The sequence below is a fragment of the Nerophis lumbriciformis genome, linkage group LG27, assembly GCF_033978685.3.
Source record: "Nerophis lumbriciformis linkage group LG27, RoL_Nlum_v2.1, whole genome shotgun sequence".
In the NCBI taxonomy this organism is placed as follows: domain Eukaryota; kingdom Metazoa; phylum Chordata; class Actinopteri; order Syngnathiformes; family Syngnathidae; genus Nerophis; species Nerophis lumbriciformis.
In genome coordinates, this window is record NC_084574.2 from 11,617,159 (window position 1) to 11,635,114 (window position 17,956).

At 38.9% G+C, this 17,956-nt stretch overlaps 1 protein-coding gene across 1 annotated transcript; it reads left to right on the forward strand.

The window, feature by feature from the left end:
• The first annotated feature begins 7,036 nt into the window (after positions 1-7,036).
• On the forward strand, positions 7,037-15,930 carry LOC133570301 (H-2 class I histocompatibility antigen, D-D alpha chain-like). Its single transcript, XM_061923145.2, has 8 exons — positions 7,037-7,199; positions 9,741-10,010; positions 10,781-11,035; positions 11,225-11,521; positions 12,270-12,458; positions 13,139-13,240; positions 13,646-13,724; positions 13,841-15,930. Exons 1-7 carry the CDS (start codon positions 7,037-7,039, stop codon positions 13,702-13,704), a joined length of 1,335 nt encoding a protein of 444 aa, XP_061779129.1. The 3' UTR covers positions 13,705-13,724; positions 13,841-15,930.
• Positions 15,931-17,956: the final 2,026 nt, after the last annotated feature.

Here is a 17,956-nt window from a genome sequence, read left to right on the forward strand (position 1 = left end):
GGGAACGCCTCGGGATCCCCCGGAAGGAGCTGGACGAAGTGGCTGGGGAGAGGGAAGTCTGGGCTTCCCTGCTTAGGCTGCTGCCCCCGCGACCCGACCTCGGATAAGCGGAAGAAGATGGATGGATGGATGGATGGAGTTTTTTTTTAAATCAAACCATTGTTTTCAGTTATTCATCCCTCCTATTATCTCCACTGAGCTCTCTCCTGAACAAAACACAGTCAAATCATCTGAAAATAATACTAAGTACAAGTCCTTTGTGACTTTACAGATGTCTTTTATATAAAGGTGGAACCATTTTGGTCCTAGTATTGACCACTGAGGTACACCACAAGTTATGTTTAAGCTTGTATTCTCTGAGTTTCAAATATCACATCCTCTTCTAAGGTTAAGTAGCTTTTAACCCAAATCAAGACCCCTCTGATGCCAGCCCTCTCAAATGTATTTAATTATTTAATTAGTTATATAAAATGCTTTTGTTCGGTCCATAAATTCTCAGGCAGCACACTGTTCATGATTTATTGCAAACTACATGTAATAAACTAGAAAAGCCCTCAACACCCTTTTTCCACTGCAGCAAACTTTGGTGCCGGAGTAGATTAAGTTCCAAGTCAGAGTTGAACCGTATTTATACGTACAAATGTACACATTAACACGCATACGAACACAAATCCACATGACCAAAAACACAGCACACCACTAAGCTTGATTTACTCTTATTACTATCGTAAGTAGGGATGTATACCGAGTAGCGGTATTTTTTGGTCGGGGTTCCTAATTAGGTTGGTCCATGAGAATCGTGAAGATTCTGCACTAACGATACAGTTATCGCTATTTTCTGTTCCAGCCGACTGACGTTATAATGACACACTGTTACATTGAGTTCAGCTGCCGTTGCTACACATTAAAATCAGCTTTGAATAATGACAAATAAGGAAGCAACACCACAAAAAAAGTTTGTAACATATCAATTCGCACTTTACTCACAAGTCACGACTACATTGGGGCGGTATAGCTCGGTTGGTAGAGCGGCCGTGCCAGCAACTTGAGGGTTGCAGGTTCAATCCCCGCTTCCGCCATCCTAGTCACTGTCGTTGTGTCCTTGGACAAGACACTTTACCCACCTGCTCCCAGTGCCACCCACACTGCTTTAAATGTAACTTAGATATTGGGTTTCACTATGTAAAGCGCTTTGAGTCACTAGAGAAAAGCGCTATATAAATATACTTCACTTAGCATTTTATCAACCGTCCTCCTAGCGATCCATAAATCCACAAGCCAATATTAATCCACTCAAAAAAGTGAAAATCGAGGGAATATAATAATCCATAAAGTTGGTTTGAAGCAAGATAACATCCACAGTGACTGACAGGTCTCTGGTTGCCGTCTGACGTCACTCCATTGCGCCGCATTTTGTTTGAATGTGTTTCAGTTCCTTCTGTCTCTTGACTTCCAACTGGACGATTGAGCATTATACTTGCTCGCTGAGTCTTTTTATTAAAGGCCTACTGAAACCCACTACTACCGACCACGTAGTCTGATAGTTTATACATCAATGATGAAATCTTAACATTGCAACACATGCCAATACGGCCGAGTTAGCTTACTAAAGTGCAATTTTAAATTTTGCACAAAATATCCTGCTGAAAACGTCTCGGTATGATGACGTCTGCGCGTGACGTCACGGATTGTAGAGGACATTTTGGGACAGCACGGTGGCCAGCTATGAAGTCGTCTGTTTTCATCGCAAAATTCTACAGTATTCTGGACATCTGTGTTGGTGAATCTTTTGCAATTTGTTCAATGAACAATGGAGACAGCAAAGAAGAACGCTGTAGGTGGGAAGCGGTGTATTGAGGCCGGCTGCAGTAACACAAACACAGCCGGTGTTTCATTGTTTACATTCCCGAAAGTCAAGCTTTACCATTGGCCTGTGGAGAACTGGGACAACAGAGACTCTTACCAGGAGGCCTTTGAGTTGGATACGCAGACGCGGTACCGTGAGTACGCATGCAGCTGCGGCTTCCAAACATTTGATCGCTTACCCGTACGTGCGTGCCGCTATGTGCATGTCACGTACGTAACTTTGGGGACTTTGGGGAAATATATGTGCTGTATGAACTTTGGGGAGGTGAACGGTACTTTGGGCTGTGGGATTGAGTGTGTTGTGCAGGTGTTTGAGTTGTATTGGCGGGTTATATGGACGGGAGGGGGGAGGTGTTTGTTATGCGGGATTAATTTGTGGCATATTAAATATAAGCCTGGTTGTGTTGTGGCTAATAGAGTATATATATGTCTTGTGTTTATTTACTCTTTTAGTCATTCCCAGCTGAATATCAGGTCCCACCCGCCTCTCACAGCATCTTCCCTATCTGAATCGCTCCCACTGCCCTCTAGTCCTTCACTCTCACTTTCCTCATCCACAAATCTTTCATCCTCGCTCAAATTAATGGGGAAATGGTCGCTTTCTCGGTCCGAATCGCTCTCGCTGCTGGTGGCCATGATTGTAAACAATGTGCAGATGTGAGGAGCTCCACAACCTGTGACGTCACGCTACTCGTCTGCTACTTCCGGTACAGGCAAGGCTTTTTTATCAGCGACCAAAAGTTGCGAACTTTATCGTAGATGTTCTCTACTAAATCCTTTCAGCAAAAATATGGCAATATCGCGAAATGATCAAGTATGACACATAGAATGGACCTGCTATCCCCGTTTAAATAAGAAAATTGCATTTCAGTAGGCCTTTAATGTAATACACACCACACACACATGCATCGGTAGCTGTCAACAGTCAATATGGTTTTCGGTCCGTCACTCAAATACGTCCGTGTGCAACATAAACACAAACAACCATGCCTGTGGTTACAAAACGCACACCCACATAACATGCTAAGTGATTGTATTGATTTATATGATATATTTGATATGATACATCATGCAAAAGGTGTGTGTTTTACACATGCATGCCATATATACATATTATTTCCAGCGGAGTGTAATTGTAATGAATAGAAACAGAGTGATGGATCTGTGTGGTCTTTACAAGAAGATGACATCACTGCATCTCACCTTGCACTGCACACATAGTTGACTTCATCATGTTGGAGGCGTTCAACCTCTTGAGCTACTATGAATGCTAATCAAAATGCATTTTTTCACATGTCACATTTCCACAAATAATAGAGTTTTGATAAATACCTGTATCAATGAGGAATATCAATTAGGGTATTGTATCGATAAACATTTCACATCTCTAATCGTTACAATTTAAAAGTTTATATATTTATCTCCATTCTTTTTTAAATTTTCCCCTTCTTTCTCTTATAAAATACTTTTAATCTAATATATTTATTGCTCTGTTTGAATTTATAGTAATAGTGATAATAAAAGTAAAATATTATCATTCTTTATCAATATTGTTATTGCTCCATTTGAGTTGATGGTAATGGTGCTAATAGAGATAAACATAATTATTATTATGTGTTAATATTGTTGTATTGATGTAGGTAATATTGGATATATATATATATATATATATATATATATATATATATATATATATATATATATATATATATATATATATATATATATATATATATATATATATATATATATACAGTCAAGCACAAAATTATTCATACCCCTAGCAAATTTTGACATAAAGTTACTTTTATTCAACCAGAAAGTTTTGTCTTGATTGGAAATAACAAAGGCATCCTCCAGAAGATAATAAAACAATGTACAAGAGACATCATTGTTGGATAAAAATTTATATCAGGTTTTATTTACATTAAATTAGACAAAAAGTGGCATGTTTAAAATTATTCATAGTCTTAGCAAATTGTCACACACCATGGGAAAATTAAATGTTCTATAACATTCTAAATTCTAAAGCATCCTAATCATCTGCAGTTGGTTTGTGGACAGTCATGGCTCGGACCAAAGAACTCACTGAGGACTTGTGGCTGCACATTGTGGCTGATCACAAGTCAGGAAAGGGCTACAAGGCCATATCTAAATGTTTTCAAGTTCCAGTGGCTACAATGCAAAGTATTATTAGAAAATACAATGCACTGTGGAAAATCTCAGAGGCCGGAAGCCAAAAGTGACACCTGTGCTGGCCAGGAGGATAGTGAGAGAGGTGAAAAAGAATGAATCTGGTAAATCTGGGCTCCACTGGTGGCAACATCTCAAGGCAGACAGTCCAATGAACACTGCACAATGCTGGGTTCCATGGATGCAGACCATGGAGGACACCCCTTCTCCTGGTAAGTCACACTAGAACAGGGGTGGCCAAACTTTTTCCACTGAGGGCCGCACACTGAAAAATCAAAGCAAGCGGGGGCCATTTTGATATTTTTTATTTCAAAAACCAATACAATATATGTATAAAAAATATACATTTAGGTCTCCACTCAGGCTTGATCCCAGGGACCCCAAATGGTTTTGGTCAAAAATATATATAAAACATGTATTATTATTATTATTATTATTATTATTATTATTATTATTACTCAAGGTTTAAATCTCTAGATCAACATTAGGTCTATCTGTCATTATAACGTTAAGGATTTAAGTTGTGTGCCCTTTTTGTCAAAGAAAATCCTGTTTTTTATGGAAAAAACACAAAATATGCAATATTTTCACCCAATAAAATTTTTAAGTGGAATATTTGAGATTATATAATAATTGGAGCCTTAAAAAGGTCAATAACTCAAAACAACATTGATTTTAATTAATTATTATTTTTGGAGCAATGACACTTAAAAAAACAAAAGTCCCACTAACTCATTAAAGTGTTAAAAAATAATTTATACATTTTTTTTACTTTTAACACAATAATCTTGAGATCAACTTCAGATCTATCCGTCAATTATAAGTTATATTGTTGTTTATGTTTTTTGTTTGTTCGTTTTAGGCCCTTCTTTAAAAAAAAAAAAAAAAAAGTTTTTTTATATGGCAAACACAAAATCCATCCATCCATCCATTTTCTACCGCTTATCCCTTTTGGGGTCGCGGGGGGTGCTGGAGCCTATCCCAGCTACAATCGGGCGGAAGGCGGGGTACACCCTGGACAAGTCGCCACCTCATCACAAACACAAAATATGCAACATTTTCCCCAAAAAATATCTCAAAGTGGAATATTTAATGTGACGTTATTGAAGCCTTGAATAGGTCAATAATTCATAATGACATTGATTTTGATTCATTATTATTTTTTAAAGAAAGAAAGTCTGCATGGCAACTTATGTTATTAGAGTCAACAATGCAACATTTTCTTCTTACATTTCACCTGTTTGCTCTTTTATACCACTTTTTATGTTTTGTTTTGTTTTTTATCGTATTTTTAGAATGTGTCGTGGGGCCGTTAAAAAATTACCTGTGTGGGGCAAATGGCCCCCGGGCCGCACTTTGGACACCTCTGCACTAGAGCCTCCTTGGCCTTTGCAAGTGCTCATCTGGACAAAGAAGAAGATTTCAGGTCTTCTGTTTAATGGTCAGGTGGAACATAAATTGAATTGTTTGGCCACAATGACGTATGCTTCATTTGGTGTAAAAAAAAAAGAAACTTCATCTCTAAGAACACCATTCCTACTGTCAAACACGGTGGTGGGAACCTAATGCTTTAGGGGTGTTTTTAAACTAATGGACCAGGGAACCTAATCACAGTAAACGGCACCATGAAACAAGAGCAATACATCGAGATTTTCAACAACAACATAAGGTAGTCTGCAGAGAACCTTGGCCTTGGACCCCAGTTGACATTTCAACACGAGAACGACCCAAAACACACTGCAAAAGTGGTGAAGAAATAGTGAATCCAATGAAGAATCTGTGGAGGAAGCTAAAGATCAGGTTGATGGCAAGAAGACCCTCCAACCTGGAAGAGTTGGGGCTTATCGCTAAAGATAAATGGGTAAAAATACTAGTGGAGACATGCAAAAAGCTGGTCAGCATTTATAGGAAGCGTTTGATCTCTGTAATAGCCCAAATATGGCTTTTTTTTAATTGATTATTGAGAAGAGTATTAATGATTTTGGACATGCCACTTTTTGTTCAAATGTAAATAAAAGCTGACAAACTTTACTTTCCACAATAACGCCTCGTGTACGTCGTTTTATTATCTTCTGGAAGACACCTGAGTCAGTTCCAATCAAGAAAAAAACTTGCTGGTTGAATAAAATTGACTTTATTTGCCAGGGGTATGAATACCTTTGGGCTCTACTGTATATATTTATATATATATATATATATATATATATATATATATATATATATATATATATATATATATATATATGTATGTGCTCGATACCGTAGTAGTGCGCTCTACTACGGTATCGAGCACTATTTTTTGGATAACCTTATTAATACATATATATATATATATATATATATATATATATATATATATATATATATACTTACTGTATTATAACTGTTTACATTGCTTTTTTAATTAATTCTGGTATCATATTTGTAAATAATGTATCTGCCCTTTTGTTGTTGTGTTTTGTTGTTGTGTCCTCTCAGTATTGTCCCCCACAAGTCTTCTTTTTTCTTCTTTCTAAGTCCTCCTGTTGCACCAAACATTTAATGAAGTAAATACTAATAATGTAACAAGAGAAGTATCTCACACTTATCCTTTATAAAGTAAATCTGTACAGCAGATACATCATCCAGATCAGTACATTTTAATCTAAAAAAAAAAATAGTAAAGGTGTTACGACCCAGCTTTTCCCTTCTGCTAGCTGGTACTGGAGGTTCCAGTTGCCATCAGGGGCTGACTGGTCATGAACTGGACCTGCACGGTGATAGACCTGAATGGCCTCCAAACCTTCCTATCCTGCACCTCATCACTGGGGTCACTTTTTAAACCTTCACTCCAGGTTGAGACTGTGCAGGGTTATATTGAAGATATTTACATTTAAAAACCTTTTTAAAAAACAACATTTTCCTCATGTCACATTTTGTATGTTCACAGTCCTGGGTGGCAGATATCTGACGTCAGGGTAAGGGTGACAACACCAGAATGGGGAAGTCACCAGGCTGCGAGAGGAGGAGCTTTCACAGGTATGACCTCCATCTACCGAGTGGTTTGCAAGTCTGTCAGACAACCTGCCAGAGGACAACAGACATCATGAATAGGATTGTCTTCTTTCTTCTGGCCGTGCAAATGCACAGTGTGGTGTCAGGTAAGCCATTTTTCTTTACCACTTTGTCAACTTCTTTGTAACATTTGCTATTCTTATCTAACTTTATGTCATTAAAAACGGTTGTCATGTATATTGTCATAAATCTGCTAGTCATTGTCTTTTGACATCAATTTCATTGAATGAATATGAAGGACCTGAGTAGTCCTGAGTTCAATCCCGGGCTCGGGATCTTTCTGTGTGGAGTTTGCATGTTCTCCCTGTGACTGCGTGGGTTCCCTCCGGGTACTCCGGCTTCCTCCCACCTCCAAAGACATGCACCTGGGGATAGGTTGATTAACAACACTAAATGGTCCCTAGTGTGTGAATGTGAGTGTGAATGTTGTCTGTCTATCTGTGTTGGCCCTGTGATGAGTCGGCGACTTGTCCAGTGTGTACCCTGCCTTCCGCCCGGATGCAGCTGAGATAGGCTCCAGCGCCCCCGCCACCCCAAAAAGGGACAAGCGGTAGAAAATGGATGGATGGATGGAATTGTTTGGTGAAACATATTAAAGCTTCAGCTTGACTATGGGAAGATGCTCCTTATTGCATTAGCCATGGGTGTCACCAGACAACTTTAATTGGGTATTGTATTACTGATGTTGATAGACGTCCCACCCCCCCACCCCCACCCTTGCCCCGCCAAAACAGAGCTAGATAGGGTGGCACTAAGAGGAGATAAGAAAGTGGGAGGTAAATTCTTAAGCTGAGTAGTAACAAGTTATTAGCAACTTTGTTTGAAAAAATTCCTTTGATTTTGTTGCTGCTGAGAATGCTAATCAGGGTGATGGAGAAGGACAGAGAGGAGGAGGGAGTGGATGAGGGAAAGTGGGAGTGGTGGGGTTGAAACAAGTCAGGAAGGATGACAGCGACATGATGAGGCAGCAGTTTGAAGTTGAAGCATCCACAAAGGAGGAGGGGACATTAGTGACTTAAGAAAGGCATGATCGTCCCAAGCAAGTTAAAGGAGGTGTTTGCAACTTGATCACAGTGCATGCCAAACAACGCCCCCTAGTGACAGGACAGTAGACCCAGGCCTTATTTGATCACTGTATTTATTGTAGAATTCTTTATTGAAGAATTACCTGCAAGCAGTTTTAATTTGAAAAACAATTAAACACAAAAGCTTTGCAGTTTTATGTTTTGTATTTAGTTGAATTTTGTTTAACAAGTGGCAGCATTCATTTAGTGTAGCTTATTTTTACTCCTCCGGACATGTTCAATGGTATTACCGGTATTATTATCATCATTATTATAACTATTATTATTAATATTATTATACCATTTTCATTTTGAATATAAGAAACACAAACAAAATATTAACAAATACATACGGTAACCTACAGTATTTTAATTTCATTTAAAAAATAGGTATTCAGTATAATAATTTTTTTTCATTCTCCAATGGAAATGTGTCATAAATGTAACATATTTATTTACAAATGAAAATAGTAAAAAAATAAAAATTCAACCCCCATTTAAAAAAAAAAAATATTTATATATTTTCCACATGTACAAACTCAACAAAACACAGATGACCAATTAAAAATAAAATAATAATAATCGGTTCACAGCTGAGTGTGAAACGACTGGGATAGCAATCAACCGAGTCCATGGTTCTCGCCCGGAAAAGGGTGGAGTGCCATCTCCAGGTTGGGGAGAAGATCCTGCCCCAAGTGGAGGAGTTCAAGTACCTCCGAGGCTTGTTCATGAGTGAGGGAAGAGTGGATCGTCAGATCGACAGGCGGATCGGTGCAGCGTCTGCAGTGATGTGGACCCTGTATCGGTCCGTCATGGTGAAGGAGGAGCTAAGTAAAGGCAAAGCTCTCAATTTACCGGTCGATCTATGTCCCCATCCTCACCTATGGTCATGAGCTTTGGGTGATGACCCAAAGGACAAGATCACGGGTACAAGAATAGAATGGATAGAATAGAATGGACTTTATTGTCATTATATTTGCATATAACGAGATTAAGGACTCCAATTTAAGGTGCGGTAGTGGAAACAAATATGGAATAAAAATAAAACACACAAGTAGTAATAAAGATTTAAAAAATAGTAATTGAAATAAACAGACTACTATCCAATAAGAACAATAAGCAATCCTGTACAATATACAAAATACTGTACAAACAGCCGAAATGAGTTTCCTTCGCCGGGTGGCGGGGCTCTCCCTTAGAGATACGGTGAGAAGCTCTGTCATTCAGGAGGAACTCAGAGTAAAGCTGCTGCTCCTCCACATCGAGAGGAGCCAGATGATGTAGCTCAGGCATCTGATCAGAGACTATGACTCCCAACTGGCCTGGGAACGCCTCGAGATCCCCCGGGAAGAGCTGGAAGAAAGTAGCTGGGGAGAGGGAAGTCTTTGCTTCTCTGCTTAGGCTGCAGCCCTACTTCAGATGAGCGGAAGAAGATGGATGGATGGATGGATGGATGGATCTTGCAGTGCACATCAGGACTTGACTGAAGACTAAACTGCTTAAAAGACTGTTGAACATGAAATAAAATGTAAATAAATAACATGTTTTTTCTTTTTCTTTTAGAGAATTACACTCTGTGGCTTATGCGAGTGGCGGACTATCGAGATTCCAAGCCCTTCGACTATTATGAGGACGGTGGTATGGGTAATGCATACATTTACTCCTACAGCAGCAACACGAGCAGACAAGTAGTACCGGTACAGGACTGGATGAGAAAAATCACAGCAGAAGATCCTCAGTACTGGCAGAGAGAGACCGAGAAGGCTGTTGCTCGTGAGCAGTTCTTCACAAACAGATTTGAAGCTAATTTGAAGATTTTGAATCGAACTGAAGGTTTGTTTATGTTGAACTTTCAACTGTTAAGTTATGTTTGATGTTCTATTTTCATACTTTGTAATACGCACACATTACTTTGTAAAACGCACACATTACTGCACATATATCTTGTCTCTGTCCATCCTAGAATGACCTATGAAAAAATATGATTTGTGTGTGTGTGTGTGTGTATCTCTGTGTTATGGTGTTGAGGTTTTCCTTTGCTTTACAACACTTTGTGTTAGGAATTTGCAGGTTATGAATGACTCCTTCAATACTTGATACTAAATCGTCTCAATTCACCCGTTCCCTTACTTATACCCGCTACAGCGAGCTAGATTAAAAAAGGTAACATGTCATTAATTGAGCAAAGCTACAAATCTGGTCCATGTCTTAAAACGGCTCCTTGTTCTTCTTCCTGCCCAGGCGGAATCATAAACTCAACAACACAATTAATTCACTTGCTCATTTGGCATGTTTCCCTGACTCGCTGACTCGGTAAAGGCTCAAGTTTTACTGACTTAAGGTTACTTGGCAAACACTAAAATGTACTGATTTTACCGAGTTTCACTGACTCCCGAGTAGTTGATCAAGACTCGAGTCCAAGGGGGGAACTTGTTGCATATGTGCAAGTTTCTGCACATGCCTTTGTGACGAGTAACTTAAGTGAAAGAAGTACCCCAATAGACACTTTAGTGAAAGAAGTACCCCAATAGACACTTTAGTGAGTGACTTGAGCCAGTAAAACGAATCAAGTTTCACATAACTATGTCTTGTTACTCTCTCAGGTATTCACTTAGCTGTGTGGATTTCTGGATGTAAATGCAATGATGAGACTGATGAGGTCACAGGTTGGTATTTGGAAGACTTAGGACTTTTCCAAGGCATCATGCCAATGAGGAGATATACAGCAGCAAAAGATCAAGGGGATCACATCAAACTGATCTGGGACGATGACGGAGCTCCCCCAGACACCTTCAAGTTCTACAATGAGGAGTGTCCTTCTTACTTGAAGATGTTTGTGAGCATCTTAACGAGAACAGGTAGAACCTCGCCTTTTACTTTCACCTTTGTAACCATGTTAGCATGTTCTCTATAGCAACATTATTAGCATTACAAACTACACTCTCTTTATACTCTTCCTATTTTCTCCCTTTCCGTCCATATTTACTCCTCCCATACCTTCTCTCCATATTGTTCTATGTTCATGCATGACCTCACTTCCTGTGCAGAGCTTCCAAAGGTGTCCCTACTCCAGGAGACACCATCTTCTCCGGTCAGCTGCAACGCAACAGGTTTCTACCCCGACAAAGCAGTCATGTTTTGGAGGAAAGACGGCGAGAAGCTGCACGAGGGCGTGGACCACGGAGAAATGCTCCAAGACGGAACCTTCCAGATGTCTGTGGACCTGAACGTGACGGCCGACATGGAGGGCAAGTACGAATGTGTGTTTCAGCTGACTGGCGTCAAGGAGGACATCGTCACCGAGCTGGAGAGCAGAAGCATCCTGAGCAACGCGAGCGGTGAAGGTGAGAAAGACACATGTGGTTGATTGGCACATTGATGTAGATTAGGAGTGTAACCATTCATCCATAGAATGATCCATCAATTTATGTTCCTAAGATTCAACTCCATCGATCCGTGCTCGGCATGTTGACCTTCCGGAAAATATATATTGCGCTAACATTGTTTTAAAAGGCAGTCAATCGATTTTATTGATACTAGGAAAAGAAAACATTGGATGTAAGAATGTCCGACTTTATATGAAGTTTAAAATTTGACAATGAGGACGTTAAATGTTACTCAAGTCTGTCTGCCGTCTGTGGCCATCAGTCATCAAAACAAAAAAGGCAGATACTTACGGTGGCCGGGAAACGTCAGAACAAATGCAAACGCCACAAAACAAAAACATAAAGCCGAAAGCCACAACACAACAACTTTCAGCCCAAAGCCACAACAAAAACAAACACCACAACACAATAACATAAAGCCATAACACAACTTTAAGCCACGGAGCAACTTTCGTCGACGGACCAAGTGGCCGAGGCGGGAGATTGAAAACGGTGGAATGAACATAGAGTGTTAGTGTTCATGAAAAAGAAAAAAAAGTTATTTATGACTGAAAAAGTTGTTGACTTTTCCAACTTTGTTCATAACACCGTTTTCAACTTTCTGCCTCAGCCATTGTGGTCCATCAATTCCTTCATGTCTTTTTTATCAATTTATTTGTGTGAAGCACTTTTAACATTGTGCTTGTTCATTCTACTTTCTATCCAGACCTCAATACAACCATCTCTGGTAATAACAGCCAAGCAACCTCACGGCCGACCACCATCACTATCAGAACAACAACCAACGGTACTTCCAATGACAACCAAACTACTTTCTGGCCGAACACAACCATTGAAGCAACCACCCGACCCAGTCTCAACAACTCGGATGCCACCCCACCAACTCCTGGTCACAGTAAGTCCACAGATCATCTGGAAGGTAAACAGACAAAGGGACAATTTTAGACTTTAAATATGAGACATTAAGTCCAGGCCTAAATATATTCTGAGTGGTTATTTAAACATGAGGAGCATCAGTTCAAATAAGATCTAATTCATATTTCATATATCAACTTGATGTATATATGACTACAGCTTTGTTTAACAGAAACGTTGCTGCACTAAAACATAGCAGCAAAAATATTAGATATATTTTAATATTTGTGCTTTAAAAATACCAGTAAATGGAGTCATGAAATTTAGTAAAGAGAAGTTCTAATACAGAGCTAGAATAGAATACTCCTTTTGAATGTTTCACCCTTAATGTGAGTCACCGTAATTCTAAAATATTTGTTTTGTATAATCCTCCATCCTCTTCAGTCTCCTTGTTTGTGGAATTTTTTTTAACACAGGAGTAAGAGAAACGTGCAGTTTTCAAAATAATTGTATATTGTCTGTCTGTAAGGCCAAGAATGCTTTTATGCTGAGTTCTAACTGGGGATTGGATGAGCGCTAAAAAGTCAAAATAATAATCTTACACTTAACTTTGTTATATTCTATGTCATGATGACAATGGTTGATCTTTACATGCAAAGTAGTTATGAAGATTTCCTTGCCATGTTTTGTCAACCCAGTTATGCTTTTCGCTCTCAACAGAAAACTTGAGCGTCAAAGTCGCTGTTGTCACGGTGGGGGTCGTTGCTGGGGCTGTCCTTCTGTCGGCCATCATCTTTGGGATTGTCAAGCGTTACAGACACCGTGAGTTACATTTCTGTCTTTTTCTTGTCTTCTATTACTCAGCGCAGCATCACTCAACTTGTCAAACTGACCATTTCTGACCAGAAAACAGCCTTATTTTGTCTTCATTTTTCTATTTTAATAGTGTCCTGTAGTTTTCCCATCATGCAATTGTATTTTATTTTAATCCTCTCCGACAGCAAAACTATCAGAATGTCCCCTTATTTTCAGGTGACATCACGTGTACACACTTATCTTGCTGACTCATTAAGAGGAAGTAAGAGAGAAACATCAAGTTTCTAAGTCTCACCTCAAAGATCTCATGCGAATGATGAGGAACCTTCTGGACGCACTTTCTTCACCATGAGTGAGGTGTTTGGTTAGCATGAGTAGTCAGCTAACAGTGCGTTTGTGTTTGTTCAACAGCTCACAGTACCTACTGGGACACAGTGACCATTAGGTTTACTCGGTCTGAGTCTGCGTGAGACACAGCAGCTGGCACACAGTGAGTTAACTTACAAGCACTGTTTGCATGTCCAAATGTTTTTGGACTCGGTGTGAAGATGATCTTTAACTTGGATTAACTTTTGTGGGTAATATGCTGTCATCTTCTTCCTCCAGGAACACAAAGATATCTCCATCCCTGAAGGACATCATCCCACATGGAGATGAGATGGAGATGTTCTTTGTTCCTATGATACATATACCTTATACTCACATTTTACTGTTACATCATGCAATGTCTTTTCTGGGTACTAAAAAAATTGAGATGAGATGAGATGAGATGGAGATGAGATGGAGATGTTCTTTGTTCATGATACATATACATTATACTCATATTTTACTGTTACATCATGCAATGTCTTTTCTGGGTACTTAAAAAATGGAGATGAGATTGAGATGAGGTGGAGATGAGATGGAGATGAGATGGAGATGTTCTGTGTTCTTCATGATACATATACCTTATACTCATATTTTACTGTTACATCATGCAATGTCTTTTCTGGGCACTTAAAAAACCCGTTATGATCATATCAAAGTTTTGTCGTTTCAGATTGATTTAGGTCCTAATGTGCGTGTTGCTTTAAATGCAAACTAATAGTAGTGGAATCGCCGCTATTTATTGATGACAATCACATAGTGCCACATTTCTTTCAATAAATTAATTTGTTCATTCCGGCTCCAGAAGAGTCAGAAAGTGATGTTGAGAGAAAAATACAAGAAGAGAACAAGATAAAGATTTAAATTTTCACAGCACTAACTGAAAGCCAATTAAGATGAAAACTGCGAAATAAAAGTAAAACATAGTATATTTTTAACAGATATTACTTTAAATTAATTACAATATTGATATGCCAAAACATGGATTTGTCAAAATTGAAGTCGAATGTTCTATTGGCAAACACACATTCAAAGCAGTACCATTGCAGTGTGACCACAGTGTTGTCACTTGATTGGTAGTTAAGTCATTTCATGGTTTTACCTTCGACCAGTAACCTTTAACAGTTAACATTTTTTACCAGAGTGTTAAAAAGTGACATGTCTGCATTACTCCAGTGTCATTTATCGTCACATTTAAGATGTTTTATTTTTGGACTGGTAAGCTTTCTTTAAGAGAACTGCACTTTTTTGAGAATTTTGCCTATCGTTCACAACCCTTATGAAAGACATGACAATGAATGGATTTCTTTTTTTTTTTTAAAAGCATTCCAACCCGTAAATAAACGTGAATAAAAGTCTACTTACAGTGGAGCCCAGTCCTCTATTCTGCCCATAAAACCCAAATAATAATTATCCAAAAACCACCAACAATACCCCATTTACATTTCCATCCATCCATTTCCTACTGCTTGTCCCTTTCGGGGTTACGAGAGTGCTGGAACCTATCCCAGCTGCATTCGGGCGGAAGGCGGGGTACACCCTAGACAAGTCGCCACCTCATCGCAGGGCCAACACAGATAGACACATAACATTCACACACTTGGGACCATTTAGTGTTGCCAATCAACCTTTCCCAGGTGCATGTCTTTGGGGGTGGGAGGAAGCCGGAGTACCTGGAGGGAACCCACGCAGTCACGGGGTGAACATGCAAATTCCACACAGAAAGACCCCGAGCCCGGGAATCGAACCCAGGACCTTCGTATTGTGAGGCACATGCACTACCCTGTTCCACTGTGCTGCCCCATTTACATTTTGCGACTTGAAAATTAACCAAATATTAGTGACATTGGTATTATAACGCAGACAAACTATTAATCACAAGATTGTGTGTAATGTTGACATGATCGACTGATCAGCTGCTTCCTCGTTTCCGTGCTCGTCAAACTTTATTGTAGATCATAAATCATGCCTCTCAAATGGATAAAATAAGGCTGAGGATGGTACACTATTTTAGACCCGGAAATGGCAAGAACGACACAAAAAGACGCTTGGTTTCCCCCACCTTTTTTTTGCGAAGACTATGAGTCATTCTTCATCTAACTCTAATCTCTCTAATCTAACTAGCCTCCATTGTAAGCGGACTTTTGATCACATGTATTTAATATTTAGCATGCATAAAAATACATCTGTCATCATGTCTTTCATGATTGCGAATAATAGGCAAAATTCCGGAAAAAAAGTGCAGTTTCCCTTACAACTTGTATGAATAATCTTGAATGTACATGTTAATGTCTGTACCATTATTAAAAATGTTTTGATTGCAATCTCTGTTTCGTTGATTTCTGTTGTTTCCGATGTATAAGAAAAGATGAGAGGCAGCAATACATTATCTTCCATGATAGTGAAGACTTCCTTCCATCTTAATTTTACTGTATACCAGACAGTTTACATTCATGTTCATCTGAGGGAACTCTCCTGAAGGAATCAATAAAGTACTATCTATCTATCCATCCATTATTTCCTCCTCACCTAATCCTGGTTGTTGGTTGCAGATACAGCAGTCTGTCAGCAGTCCCTGTCTCCGACCACTTCCTAAGGTGTTATTTCGTCAGTGGGACATAGTCCTCTAACTCCACTCCCAAGGTCGATAAGTTGTTATATCACTAGTGGGACATAGTCCTTAAAGCATGTCCTACACTGTAAGAAATGTCACCGTTTAATTACAGTAACCTACTGGCAGCTAATGGTTCCAGTATTAAACTGTTTTTCTACAGCACACATAATGTGATTTATCACTACAGTTTATTACTGTAAAAGGCATCACAGTACTGTGCTGTATCAAATATACGTTTCACAGCATAATACTGTCATCTGTTTAGTGGCATTACACTGTTATTTTAGTGTATCTACTGTAATATACATGACAGTTAATTACAGTAAAATAATTGTAAGTACTATAGACTGAGTTTTACAGTATAATGCCACTAGAAGTTAATGAGTTGAACTTTTAATTTTTCAAAATCAAAACCCCTGCAATCTGCTGGCATTAAAATGACTGGAGAAATGGCCTTGCAAGTTTATGCTTTTATTAACCAATTATTTTAAAGCGCATCAAATACATTCAATGTACATTTAGTGCATTCTTCAGTGAAGCATTTTAACTATTAGAACAATGTTAAGCAACTATAGCATCAGAACAGTCCATAGAACTAGATAATCAAAATGAAAATGTCCATTTAGATATCTCCTCACCAGGACACACCCACACCCCCAAACATAGTGCCTCTGTTGCACCATCCGAGAGAGCACACACATTTTAAGTTAACATTTTAACATTTAAAACAATGTTAAGCAACTCCTGCAATCTGAACAAACAATGGCATCAGAGAACATGGTTGTACATCCAGATAACAATCAAAACGATCAAAATGAAGATGTCCATTTAGATATGATGGTAACATCCCCCCCACACCCACCTCCATACATAGTGCCTCTGTTTCACCATCAGAGAGGGCACACACATTTTCAACGAACATTTTAACATTTAGAACAAAACATAAGTTAGGATCATGTGCAATAGAAACATTTGTAAAACAAAACTGAACAGCAGAATTGACTAAACTAACTGAACAGGACATACCCAGTGTTCAGTTGTCGACTTCATTTCAAACTGGAGACAAATAACTGAACACGAGTCCAGTGTTTAGTTGTCGGCTACATAAAGCCCCACTCAAAGTCTGAGATTCTTTATAAGGGTGGCTAAGTGAGGATTTACAGTTGCTGCCTTTTTCTGGACCAGCTTCCCGGTCTTCTTGGACACCACCTTTCCCTGGCTAGCCTTTGTTCTCCTCTCAGGGTTAATGTCAATGAATCGCTTAAAAAACAGAGAAAGCATATAAGATATTCTGTTGTGATTGAAGATTACTTGCAGTCGATACAGAACTCCCCTCACATTGTTAATTTATGAATATGCACTGCACAAATATTCATATCAATTTTAGGATATATGTGAGCCTATACCATAACCACAGCTGAAGATGAGTGAATGCTCTAAAACCCATGAGTAAAAATTCAGAGAGGAAGGCAATGCTAAAGCCTCCCCAATCCCTCTCTCTATTTATGTATTTCTCTCCGTCTATCCTCTGCCATCTCTTGATAGCACATTTATAATTCCTTCATTGGCAGACAAAACAATGTAATGACATTGTGTATCTGGCATATTACTGCATAGGAGCATGCAACATGGATACTTCTTAGACACGTTTACATATTTACCTCTGCCTAGGAGGTTATGTTTTTGTTGATGTTAGTGCATTTGCAAAATATGGAAACAGCTCAAACGTATTTTGATCATAT